This window comes from Pezoporus wallicus, unplaced genomic scaffold, assembly GCF_028554395.1.
Source record: "Pezoporus wallicus isolate ANWC-B61680 ecotype Strahan unplaced genomic scaffold, APGP_CSIRO_Pwel_v1 contig_3488, whole genome shotgun sequence".
In the NCBI taxonomy this organism is placed as follows: Eukaryota; Metazoa; Chordata; class Aves; order Psittaciformes; family Psittacidae; genus Pezoporus; species Pezoporus wallicus.
The window spans coordinates 552,788-565,272 of NW_026635397.1; the positions used below are offsets into that span (position 1 = coordinate 552,788).

At 51.2% G+C, this 12,485-nt stretch overlaps 1 protein-coding gene across 1 annotated transcript; it reads right to left on the bottom strand.

Moving 5' to 3' along the window:
* Window positions 1–595: 595 nt before the first annotated feature.
* Window positions 596–12,199, bottom strand: SH3BP4 (SH3 domain binding protein 4). The gene is made up of 4 exons (XM_057422399.1): window positions 11,979–12,199; window positions 8,238–10,600; window positions 1,502–1,690; window positions 596–1,151 (listed from the first exon to the last, which is right to left on the bottom strand). Exons 1-4 carry the CDS (start codon window positions 12,094–12,096, stop codon window positions 927–929), a joined length of 2,895 nt encoding a protein of 964 aa, XP_057278382.1. The 5' UTR covers window positions 12,097–12,199; the 3' UTR covers window positions 596–926.
* Window positions 12,200–12,485: the final 286 nt, after the last annotated feature.

The following is a 12,485-nucleotide window of genomic DNA, read 5'->3' on the forward strand; positions in this document are numbered from 1 at the left end:
AGGGAGTCAGTCAGCCTAAATCAGAGACTGATGCCCTTCTTTCCCAGACCAGGTAGGAGCAAAGAGGAACATGGCCAGAGCATCCCTGAATCCCAGACTGGTTTGGGTTGGAAAGGACTTTAAGATCATTCAGTTCCAACCCCTGCCGTAAGAAAACATGGATTTGCAGACATGCAAATCAAACAGAAATCAATGAAATTGAAAACAAAACCTGAAATCAGAGAATCACAGATCAACCAGGTTGGAAAAGCCCTTTAAGCTCATCCAGTCCAACCATTCCCCAGCACTGCCAAGGCCACCACTAACCCATGGCACTGAGGGCCTCATCTACATGGTGTGTGAGCATTTAAACATTCTCTGTTGAAATAAACCCTTTTTGGTGAAAGATGCTGTTGGGCTGAGGACATCCTGAGCTCCAATCGTGCTTTACTGCCTGGCAGCCTGCCCATGGGCATTGACTGTGCTGTCTCTTCAAAAGACACATTTACATGCCTCACATTCAGCTCCAAAACACTTTAAAAGGGGTTTCTACAGTGTAAAAGCCAGACACAGCACACACACACACACCCCCAAAACTGGTTCCAACCTTTCCTGCTTGTTACAAAAAGTAGACTTTTATTTGTAAATGCCTAAAAAATGGGATCTCTCTCATGTCCCTCCCCCCCTTGGAAGTTCTTTAGTAAGAAAGAAGTGGTAGCAATGCCATAGGAAAAACTGTTCCCTGCTGGATGCCTTCCCATCAAGGAGGGATGTTTCCTGCTGATTCCCAATCCTGGTGGAGAACTTAGAAACTTTGGCCTCTTAAAGCCCAAGAAGAGCAACAACCTCCATCTCTTTTTAGTCAACTGCTTAAAAAAAGAAGGGGGGGAAAGCACAGGATAAACACCCCAGCAAAGGAGATACAGACAAAACCAGCGCTGCAGGACCTAGATGGCAAAGTCCTCATGGTCCTGTGGGCTGAAGGCAGCTGCTCGCAGCATGTCCAAGGAGTTGACGAGGATCAGGGTGCCAGTGAGGTGCTTCCAGCGCTTGGTGATGGGGTTCTTCATCTTGTCCAGCCCGGTGTGCAGCTCCTGGATCACGTCGCGATAGCTGTCGCCCATCTGGCTGCTCCAGGTGAGAAGGAAGTCGTACGCTGGCTTCCACATGGCCTGTGGTCAGAGAACCAGAGACTCAACCGCGTTGGAAAAGACCTTTAAGATCATCAAGTCCAGCCATGGCCACCACTAACCTATGTCACTGACAGCCTTGTCCACATGGTTTGTGAGCACTTCCAGGGACATAGGGCAGAGAGGGAGTAGATCAGAGCAGAGGCAGGCTGGAAAGCATCATCCAATGCATACCCTATGCACTCCCATCCCAGAACAAGCACATTCCTAGGAATACCCAAAAACTTCTCCACCATCCCCAAATCCCTCTTATCCCCCAAAGGTGCTCCAGTAGAACACGCTCTGAAGGTACCTGCAACCCAAGGATGGAGACCAAGCTCCACTGCTCTCACCTCGCTGTCCACTGTTCCTGTCTTGTCCCGGTGCGGGGCCTCGTAGGCATCCATCTGCTGCTTGGAGACCTTGGTGAGCTTCTCGGCCAGCTCCCTCCAGCGCTGGGCCACCTCTACAGCTGTGGTGAGCAGCACAAAGTCCTGGATGAGCCGCACCACCAGCCCCTGGCAGTCCATCTTCAGCAGGGCCTGAAGGACAGGGGTGAGAACCAACTGAGAGAGTCAAGGAAAGCGGGAATAGGAAAGGAACCACGCAGGGAAGAAGTCCATTGAGAAGCCACTCTAAAGCCTCCCACCCCCTTTGGAGCAGCAGCTGGTGAAATGAGGCCACCAGGCTCCTCAGAAGGGTAATCCCATTTATGGAATGGAGCACCATACCCCAGCCTCATTTTCTAGGCAACCCCTCCAGATGTTCAGGCGCCACCATAAGCCGTTTAAAGCATCCCAGGGGCTAAGAGGAACAGATGCCTTTAATCAATGTAATTAATCCAGCACAGTCCATGCAGCTTCCCTCCCCAAGCACAGAAGAGCATCATCAGTGGGTAGGAGCCAACCAGAACACTTCGGGATGGGACCTGGACAAAGGTCCAGGCTGAGGAAACTGGGGCTTGGAGCAACCCGGTCTAGTGGAAGGTATCACAGGGGGTTGGAACTGGATGAGCTTTAAGATCCCTTCCAACCCAAACCAGTCTGGGATTCTACACTATGATCAGCCTTGGGAGGAGATGAGCTGGGGTGAGACCCAGGCAAAGGGCCAGTTAAGAGCAGTACAGGACCATGGCTTGGCTTGGGATGTTCTTGCTCTTCTCACTGCTCCTCTGCCTCCCCATGCCAGTTCAGAATCTTCCTCCTTCTCCATCATTTATGGACCTAAAAGCTGAGATTTTTCTGCATGGTTTGGAAAAAGTGGGGGAAGAGGAACAGCAGCAGCCCTGGTTTTCCAGCTGGCAATGTCTTAGCTGGGGAAAGAAATGACAAAGCAGCCTTATCTTGAGGGTAAGAGCTCCTATCTCGAGGACAGGAGTTAACCATTAACATCAGGAGATCTGCTCCAAGTGAAATGGGAGAAACCACAAAACGCAGCCCAGGAAAGGAAAGGTTTAAGTAGCAATTCCCAGAGGACAAGATCTGACCAACACAATCAATAGCCCACTCACCAGGGCTCCCCCATCCTTTGCCAGAGCCTGTGGACCACAACAGCCTCAGCAGAGCAAATCCCAGCCCGAGCCTCAAGTGGCTACAGAAAGGCGTTTTGGATTAAGGAAATGGCATCCCCCTTTTTAAAGGCAATCAAGCAGAGAGATCCCAAACCATGCCCTGGGTGCTCATTTGCTGAATACCTCCTTGTTTTCCTACAGCCAGATCTGGAGTCATGGGACCAGTGTACTCAGGATGGGTGAACACACCCATCAGTGTTCCAACGTGTCCCTTCCATAAGGGCAAAGCACAGCTCAGGGATGCAGGGGACAGCCCCGCAAGGGATGCCTAGCACCAAGGAACCACGCTGGTTCCTGTTGGGAACACCACTCATACCTTCACCATGGAGCTATGGGCAAACCCCAGCAGGTCTGGCTCTGGGGCAGAAGGGTTAAATCCTCACAGGGATATTTGGTGGAAGATGGGAACATCTGAAAGCACTCCAGCAATTTGCAAGGCAAATGCACGTTGATTTTTCCCTTATCTGCTTCCAGCTTAAAGTTGGGCTCCATTCTAATTACAGCTGCAGCCCAGCGCTTGTTTGCTCCTCCAAAGTGCTTACACTGGTTTCCTGTGTGAGCTGAAGTAACAAACCCTCTTGTTAAGCAAGCAAGGAAAATGCATTTCAAAGAGCATCGTTCTTTAAGGGCATTAAGCAGCATTTAGATCTCACACCTGTGTGCCAGAACTTCCTATGCAGCAGCGCTTCCTCACCACCCAAACCATGGATCCATCACCCTCTCCTCTGCAGGCAGAGGATCCAGATGATCCTAAGGAAGGGCAAGATTTAGCATCCTCAAAACTGCCTTTCCAGGTGGATGGACGACTCCCACCTCTTGCCAGAGGCTGAGCAGGTCTGAGGCATCAGAAGAGCCCACCACCAAGAGCCAAGTGCACCACTGGGGTTAAGGATAAAGCTACAGGACACAGATTCTCTTGTTTCTTCTGCTGCTCAATATAAACAAGAGAACAGCACCAAGCAAAGCAGCTGGGGACACTAATTACCCAAAGCAGCAGTTCTGGAGGAGATGGTCGTTCCCCACCCTGCAGTGTGAGTGTTAACTCTGAAACCTACTGATGCCCACAACCACCTCCTTCCTGTGCTTTGTCCCGTTATTTGAGCTGGGGAGGCTCAGCATGCACATTATGGGCTGGGGAAAACATTCAGGAGAATGGGCAGAGGTGATGCGAGATGGGAAGAGCACCAAAGACACGTGGGGATGGGGTGCAAGGAGGAGACAAAGCCACTAAGGTCTGAGCCAAAGGGTAGTGGTAACAGCAACACAGCCTTTTTAGCCTGGGTAGAACTTACTCCCCCTGTCATAGAACCCCATGGAATGTGGGCAGCCATGGGGCTCTCCTGCAAGCCCTGACTGGAAGTAACAGGGCTACAGCCACCCCATTCCCACCCCTTGGTGCCCAGCCATGCTCCCTGCGGAGGTGTGACCTGGGCTGTGCCTCACCAACACCCTCCAAAGCATTTATTAACCTCAGAAGGGCTCCAAGCCAGCTCCACCGGACAGGTAAGTAAAGCAGGTGGTTTGATATTCAAATCCCAGTTCAAAGCAGCATAGAAGTGCCTCTACTTAAAAGGCATCCAAGGGAGGCTGGATTTGCATCCCAGCTCTGAAATGCAGAATCCCATTTCCCATCCTCTAATAATGGAAACCAGCACCTGGAAGAAAGCAAGCCAGGCTAGTAGGTAAAGGAAACTCCATACACTGCCTATAGATACATGGCCAGCTCCTGCCTGTGCCCATCACTACAACCTTCATGGTCCACTCCCACATCAGCAGGTGCCGTGCCTAGGCTGGCACCACAACACAGCTCTCACCTGGAACCTCACCAGACATAGGGAGAAAGGCTCTATAACCCCTAGCAGCTGGTGAGTCCCACTGGGGAGAGGATGGTCATGCACAGGCTTCCATCTCCATCATTCTCTCTGGGATACAGGAGTTGGCTGTGTGCAAGCACCCCCCAAAATAACCCTTACTTTAGGCATTAAACATCTCTTTCACTCCCTTCTTTTGGCTGAAGCACCCTTAAAATCACCAGTCAAGTGCAAAATACTGCACTATACATGATCTTAAACACCAATTCTTTCGGGTCTTCAGCACGGTGCAGCGTGGCTCCTTAGGGAAGCAGCATCCAGGATCTATACGTGTGATGGGGATTTGTTCCCATGAAGTCAGAAGAAGGGCAGGAGTCAGTCTCCCTCAGGACTCAAATCCAGCACAAGGACTACCATTAGCCAGCTGATTGCTTTAGGACTGAGGAGTAAGAGGGGTCCAACATAAGTAACCTTGGTCCGGCATGCTCTGCTGTGCCAACACAAGGTTCAAGCAATGGACACCCTGCTTAAGGTCACCTGCAGCTCTCTGGGACCTGCACACACCAGGGACAAGCATTATCTTTCAGTACAAGGCAAGCAGCATGCAGAGCAAATGACAGAAAACAACGGGGAGAAAAAGATCCCGACATCATCTTCTCTATGACCTTTAAAAGTAGCCTGAAGAAGAAAAACTCCTGATTTCTACAGCTCCCTGCTGACATGCCCAACACCATTCCCAGAAGACCCATATTTTTCCCAACAGCAGCATCTGATGGAAAGTGATGATAAATGAGTGGTTCTATACAAACACGCAGAGAAAGAGAGAATTGTTCTGTCTCATCACAGGTCCATCTGAAGGACCAGGTAGTGCAGTCACTGCATGGTCAGGTACTGGTGGCCCAGCTTCTTCTTGCATCAGTGCCCAGGCTAACATCTGAGCAACATTCCCCCAGTTACCTCCACAAAGCACTGCTGGTGCTTGATTAAAACCAGTAATGATTAAAAGCAGGTCACTTATTAACTAGTCACCATCATCAGGCTTTTCCATGCTTGGCAGCTGGTGCATGGCTCTGCCACTGCAGTTCTGTGTACTCAACACTCAAAGGAGATAAGCCTCCTCTGACTGCTTCACCCTTCACAGTCCCTTTGAGATGAGACAAGCAATGGTCAGATGAGATCTTAGTGCAACCAGTTCTTGCCAGCAGCCATCGGAAAGCAAGTCCCTTTGTTACAAATCAAATCGGATTTAAACACAATAAAATACCTTGCGTTTCTCCCCAAGTTAAGGAGAATTTGACAGCACCAATGGGGTTTAGAAGCAGCAGCATCTTCCACCAGAAAGGGAGCTCACCCTTGATGGACAGGCTCAGACCCACAAAGAAGAGCAAACAAAGCCAACACTCAGGATTAGCCTCCATTCAAACAAGGGAAATAAATCCTGCTCTAGAGCTCTGCACTCCCGGCATCCCTCGGGGAGCAGGATGTTTTCCTGCAGCTTACAGCCCTCCCCTTGAAGAAGCTGCTCTCTGAGTACCCAAAGAGCTTTATCTTCTCCTTATTCTCCCCACTGAGGTCTGACACAGATTTTCCATGACCTACAGACAGTCTGGGAGCCCTGGAGACAAAGGGAATAGATTAAAAGGAATGCTTACAGGTAAGGCAAACAGCATAAAGCTTTTGAGAGCATCCAGCAAGAGGAGCACAGATTTCATCTCATTGTTCACTCAGGCTAATGATTAAAGGAGCAAACCCTCCCTTAGGGAAATCATGGGGTCAGACACCAGCCTTGACTACCTCAGTGGGTATTCTCCTCTCTTGGATGGCCCCAGAAAGGAGACAGACAACCACATATGATGGCCCTAGGAACCCTCAACAGAAGCAGCAGTGGTGGCATGACCTGGCACCTGAAAGTCCCACGGGCCACAGAGTGGTACCCAGGCATGGGGAACTTGCTGGAAAATACTTCCATGACTATTGATGGGCTATATACTCTCACCTATATACAGGGGTATATACACCTCACACTCCAGCCTCAGATTTCCCCATTATATTTAAGGGAATTTTGGGAAATGAAATAGAATCATGGAATCAACCAGGTGAAAAGCCCTTTAAGCTCATCCAGTCCAACCGTCCCTCAGAACTGCCAAGGCCACCACTAACCCATGGCACTGAGGCCTCATCTCCATGGTGTGTGAACACTTGCAGGGACGGTGACTCCAGCCCTGCCCTGGGCAGCCTGTTCCAATGCCTGAGCACCCTGTGGGGAAGGAATTGTTCCTCAGCTCCATCTAAACCTCCCCTGGTGCAGCTTGAGGCCGTTTCCTCTTGTCCCATCCCTTGTTCCTTGGGAGCAGAGCCCAGCCCCTCCTGGCTCCATCCTCCTGTCAGGCAGTTGTAGGGAGCGATAAGGTCCCCCTGAGCCTTCTCTTCTCCAGACTGAACCCCCCAGGTCCCTCAGCCGTTCCCCATCACACTTGTGCTCCAGGCCCTGCACCAGCTCCGTTGCCCTTCTCTGGCCCTGCTCCAGCACCTCAGTGTCTCTCTTGTAGTGAGGGGCCCAGTCCTCCTTACCCAGGCTGCCTTCTCACAACTTCATTTTACTGCTGCTGCCTGCACCCACTGTCGCCAAGTGAAGCCGTTGCTATTCCTTAATCAATTGCCATCTTAAACCACACGATTCCCTATAACTCAGTTATCCTGCTTCTACAGGACAGCCTTTTTAGAGGAGAGCTGCAAATCTTTTCCAGACCATTTTATCCTGTATTTTCTTTGGCTCACTTTCTCTAAAATGCTAGAAAAGATCATGAAGATGATTTCTTGTAAGAGATTTCCTAATGCATCCTAGAAATACTCAGAGGCAGCATTTCCCCAAATGCTTTTCAGGACAGAAGTGAGCCATGCATTCCAGTCTGCAAACATGAGCCACAGCTGGATATAAAGCATCCCAGCTCAGAGGTACCTTGGGTTTAGCTGCCACCCAAAAAGAGATGGGGGAGTGCTTGACAACCCTTTCTGGGAAGGATTTCAACTCTAAACCTCCTGCTCTCTCGCAGCTGGCCACTAGAGCCAGGCATACACCTTGGAACCAAATGCTCATCAAGTGACACAGCTCCTTTGTCAGTTCACAAATGGCTTCAGTTTTGATGACTTTACTCATTACATTCAATTACTCAGTATGGTTTATGAGAATGTATGTCAACTAATAGATCATCCACAAGTTACTACTTTAGTTGCCCAAAACCAAGCTGACTTCCAAACATAAGATCACCTAAATTGCCTGTTAAATTCAGATCCCAAGTGAAGACAGCTTTTCCACTAGTATTGCCTTTACTGATGCACACTTTGAGACAGGGACTGAGGAAACCACCAGCTCCTGAGTGACTCCTACAAGCATCCATCATTGAAGGGGATCAGTCAAGCAGACATGGGACCAAAAATCACCTTGATCTTGAGGGGCTTCAGATAAGCTTCCTTCCAAAGCGAGCCTGTTGCCTGCCCTCAGACAACATGTCCCCCCATGGCATTTCACCAGCACAAGCCCCATCTACTGCCATTAAAGCAGCAGCCCACCAACACGCACAGCGACAGGGTTGAACTTCCACCTGGCTGTGGAAGACCTTAGAGATGGACTTGATTTCCTATAGACTGAGGCAACGTCCATGTCCCCCAGCAGGGAATTGAGACCCCCTCATCAGACCCCAGACTCACCGTCATCAGCTCCTTCTGGAAAGACTTCCTCTCCTTGTTCTCGCTGTTGTTGCAGTCTTCCTTCAGCTTCTCCAACACAGAGGCCACTCGCTCCGGCTCGCTGTCCAGCTCCGCTCGGCAGAAGAAGGTGAGCGGCAAGTTCAAGTACCCCAGCGCATCGGCAAAAGACCTCCAGCTACTGAGGTTCTCCATGAGCAGAGTCCTCACAGAGGCATAGATGTAGGTCAGGAACTTGCACGGCCTCAGGATCTGCTCAAGCAATAGGCTGGTGGTCAGATCTGGCCCAGAGAAGTAGCTGGGCTTGACCTTCCCAACCACGAGCACGTTTTTGGTGTGTACAAGACCTATTTTCCCCTGGTAGTAGCCAATGTACCATTCTTTGGTCCACAGCTGCCCTTTCAACCTGATCTTCTCCTCACTGAGGAGGGCTATGACATCTCCTTTCTTGTACTCCAGCAAATAGTGGTTCTTGCTTTGCCTTACCACCGTCTTCAGCAGCTTGCCGTACTTCAGGCTCAACACTGGCCGGTCCTGAAAAACCGGATACTTGGTGGTGGCAGCCAGAGGTGAAAGGATGATCTTCCCAACCTCACTCTTCTTGAGGAACCGCCTCTGCCCCATTGGTTTGATGGCACTTTTTGGAGGTGGCTGCGGGGTCTGGACGCAGAACTGGGTCAAAATGGCATCCTTGTCATCCTTGACCTGTATCCTTAGTGTGAAGTCCGAGAGCTCGTTGGGATCAAGGGATGCAATGGGGAAGATGAGGCGGCTGACCTTGCCCAGCTTCATCTGGAAGCCCCGCACGATCTTGGCTTGCTCGCTAGCTTTCACCTCGTAGTTGGTCATGTTGGAGAACATGCAGAGCTTGAGGTCCTGAGGCCGGGACAGAGCAAACTGATGCTTCCCCCAGAGCTGGAGGGCAACAGGAGCTGGGCTGTGGGACTGTCTTGTGACCTCATTCACCAGGAGAGTCTTAGGTGCACACTCGTGCCCAAACATGGCCACGACAGTTTTGAAGGAGGGGTGAATGTGTTTTGGGCCATAGACACCAACCGTGATCTTCTTGCTGATGTAATCCCAAACGGTGTAAGGGTAAAGGATGTTCTGCCCCTGGGCTACGGCTGCGATGTACATGCAAGGCTCCAGGTTCTCCAGCTGCACCTGGATTGTGTCCCCATAGGAGTAGCTCAGCTGCATCGGTGTGTATGGCCCCTCTTTCATGTCACTCCGCAGGCACTGCAGTCCTACCAAGCTCTTGCTCATGATGTCGTTCTTGACCTCTGCTGACACTTTCATCTCCAGGATGATGAAGGTTTTCACCTCCATGTTGCTCAGTTTGATCTGCAGGACCGGGCTGATGGTGCTGCATTTGTCACTGTTCAGCTCCAGCGGTGGATCCAGCATTGCCTTCATGGAGATCTGCTGCGTTTCCCCAGGGCACACGTGGCCTTCAGGCACACGGATGCTGATGTTGGTGTCTGGAAGCTGAACAGCCCCACCAGAGCTATCCAGCTTGCAGACAATGTTGGTCTCCACCGGTTGCGTCTGACCCCAGCCAGGATTCTGACCAAGCAAATCCAAGTCATGGCAAGACCGAGCCAGCTTCCTGTGGTTCAACCACGCTGTCCTAAAGTCCTCCCGGCTCTGGAACTGCTCAGGGGTGGGAGACTTCAGACCGCTGAAGAACCCTGATGATGCTGGAGCATCCGACTTGGCCTGAAGAACGGACAGTTCGGACAAGCTATAGGAGCGCTTACTCCTGAAGAAGGGATTATCCCTTTTCACAGGCTGCTCCAGATCCAGCCTGGTTGTAGAGGGAAACTCATCAAAGATGTTACCCAGGCTGCTATTAGCAGCCAAACTGGAAGCAGCTGAAGCAGGGGTCCCCGTGTCAAAGAGCAGCAAGTCAACAGTGACGTTGGAGTTGGATTCTCTGTCCGAGCTGGGCACTGTCTGCAGATTCCCATTCAGAAACGGGTTTGTCTGGACACCATTCAAGAACGGGTTGTTACTATAGGGTTTTCCAGAGTTCCTTCTCACATCAGTCCACTCTCCAAGCAGGTCTAACTCCTTGACCCCCTCATCAGGGCTCTCCAGTAGATTGTCTATCATCCCGCTGTCTGTTAAGGAAGAGTTGCGGTAGTTTACAGGCTGGACGTAGGAGGAAGGGATGTAACCCATTTCGGTGGTGTTGTGAGCATACCACCACTCCCCTCCTGATGTGTCTAAGACATAAAGGTGGTCCCCCTTGGAGAACTTTAAAGTGGTGAAATTAGTTGGGCAGTAATCTTTGATTGCTATCACTTCCTTCGCGTTTCCAAAGCATGTGGGATTGTCGATCAGCAAGGCACTAGGAGAAGGCACTGCAAAGCCAAGGAGAAAACAGCATTGTAAGCAATGCACAAGAATCACATCTTACTTGTAATCATTTATTTCAGGTCAGAATCCCCTCTGTTTCAAGGGGTGAAATAAGGTAGTTTTACAACCTCTCAAACCTCCTTCTCCCTCTGGTGCTTCTGATACGTCCATGTTCCTCTTCCTAAAGGGTTCATGATCTAAAGGCACTAATGCAGCTGGGAAGAGCAGTGGGAGCCAAAACAGGAGAAGCAGCAACTTGTTATGCTCCTGATGCAGTCATCTGCCTTAGCAACAAACCTCCCCTCAATTCAAGGCCCCATGCAGTGGCTCCTGTACGAGGCACCAGCATCCTGCTGCCCTGCTGAACCGTTGATGGATGATGCACTACATGTGTTGGAGGGAGTTTTGAAGGAGTAGGAGTTGCTTCCTACCAGCTCTCCATTTCACCTGGCATGCTGGGATCTAAACTCCTAGAGGCAAAAGCTAGAATGGCAGCACCCCTTAAATCACAGAATCACTCTGGCAGGTTAAAGCCATTCTCCTTGTCCTGCCCCTGCATCCCTTGTCCAAAGCCCCTCTTTTATATATTAAGGGAAGAGTTTGTACACATCCTAAACAGCCCACCATTAACCCGCTTCCCCTGGCAGCAGGCAGGCAAAGCCATGAGGACATTTATTCACCATAACATAAACTCCGTGCTGAAACTGTTTTGCCACCTTGGTAGGAAGCCACCATGAACTCAGCACTGCAGCCAGAGCTGTCTGCAGGATGGGGCATTTTGGTCTCCCCATCCCTCTGGATCAGACAAGTGGCCATCCCCATGTCCCTACAGCTCTGCACACCAGCAGCAGGGTTAACAGGGATGTGTTGAAGCCAGGAAACCCCTTGGAGAATATGAGTAATTCCTATTTTTGCATTCAAAACAATTTCATTTACAGTGTGTTTGATGTTCGCTTTCTTCTTGCTACACCCGCAAAAGCGATCACTTCTGTGCATGTTTCCTTTTAAAGGCCCTCGGCGCACGCTAACTTCCACCTGGATTTATTTCATGTGATGCATTTCTGCCAGGGGAGCAGTAATTCCCTTCTTCCCTGAACACAGCTTTTCTGCTGGGTAAGGTAAAATACAGGTGGAGAAACAGCAGAAAAAAGGAAGAAAGAAAGATTATTCAAGCAACCTGCAAGCTCCCAGCTCCAGTGGAGAGGAAAACAAACACCTTGTTGCTGTCACTTCTCCGAGCTGATGGACCTTTTAGTGTTGGGTCCCAGCCCATCCTCGCCCCCATGGATGCAGCAGCACTTGATGCTCTTCCCCATCACCTCTGTCCTGGACCATAGGGGAGAGAGGGCATCATCGCACCCATCCCGTGGGACCCCGACCCACCTTTGACATCGCAGAGGCTGGTTTCGGCCAGCCCCTCGCCGAGGTCGATGAGCGTCCCCTCCGACTTGCACCGCGGCAACGCGCCCGCGTTGGCCGCTCGGATGCGCTGCGCCGCCATCGCTGCCGGGCCGGGGGCACTAGGGAGCCATGGCCCGTACGCGGGCAGAGCCGGCTGCAGGGACGCGGCGTCACCGCGAGCTACCAGCCTGGGGAGAGGAACAGAGCGCAGCGCGTTAGCAAAGGCTCCGGACCCACCCTGTGAGTCCCGTACGGCACATCCGGGACTGGGTCGTGTTGAAGGGACCTCAAAGCTCACCTAGTTCCAGCCCCTGCCATGGGCAGGGACACCTTCCACTAGAGCAGGCTGCTCCAAGCCCCTGTGTCCAACCTGGCCTTGAACACTGCCAGGGATGGGGCAGCCACAGCTTCTCTGGGCACCCTGCGCCAGCGCCTCAGCACCCTCACAGGGAAGAGCTCCTGCCTGAGAGCTCATCTCAATCTCCCCTG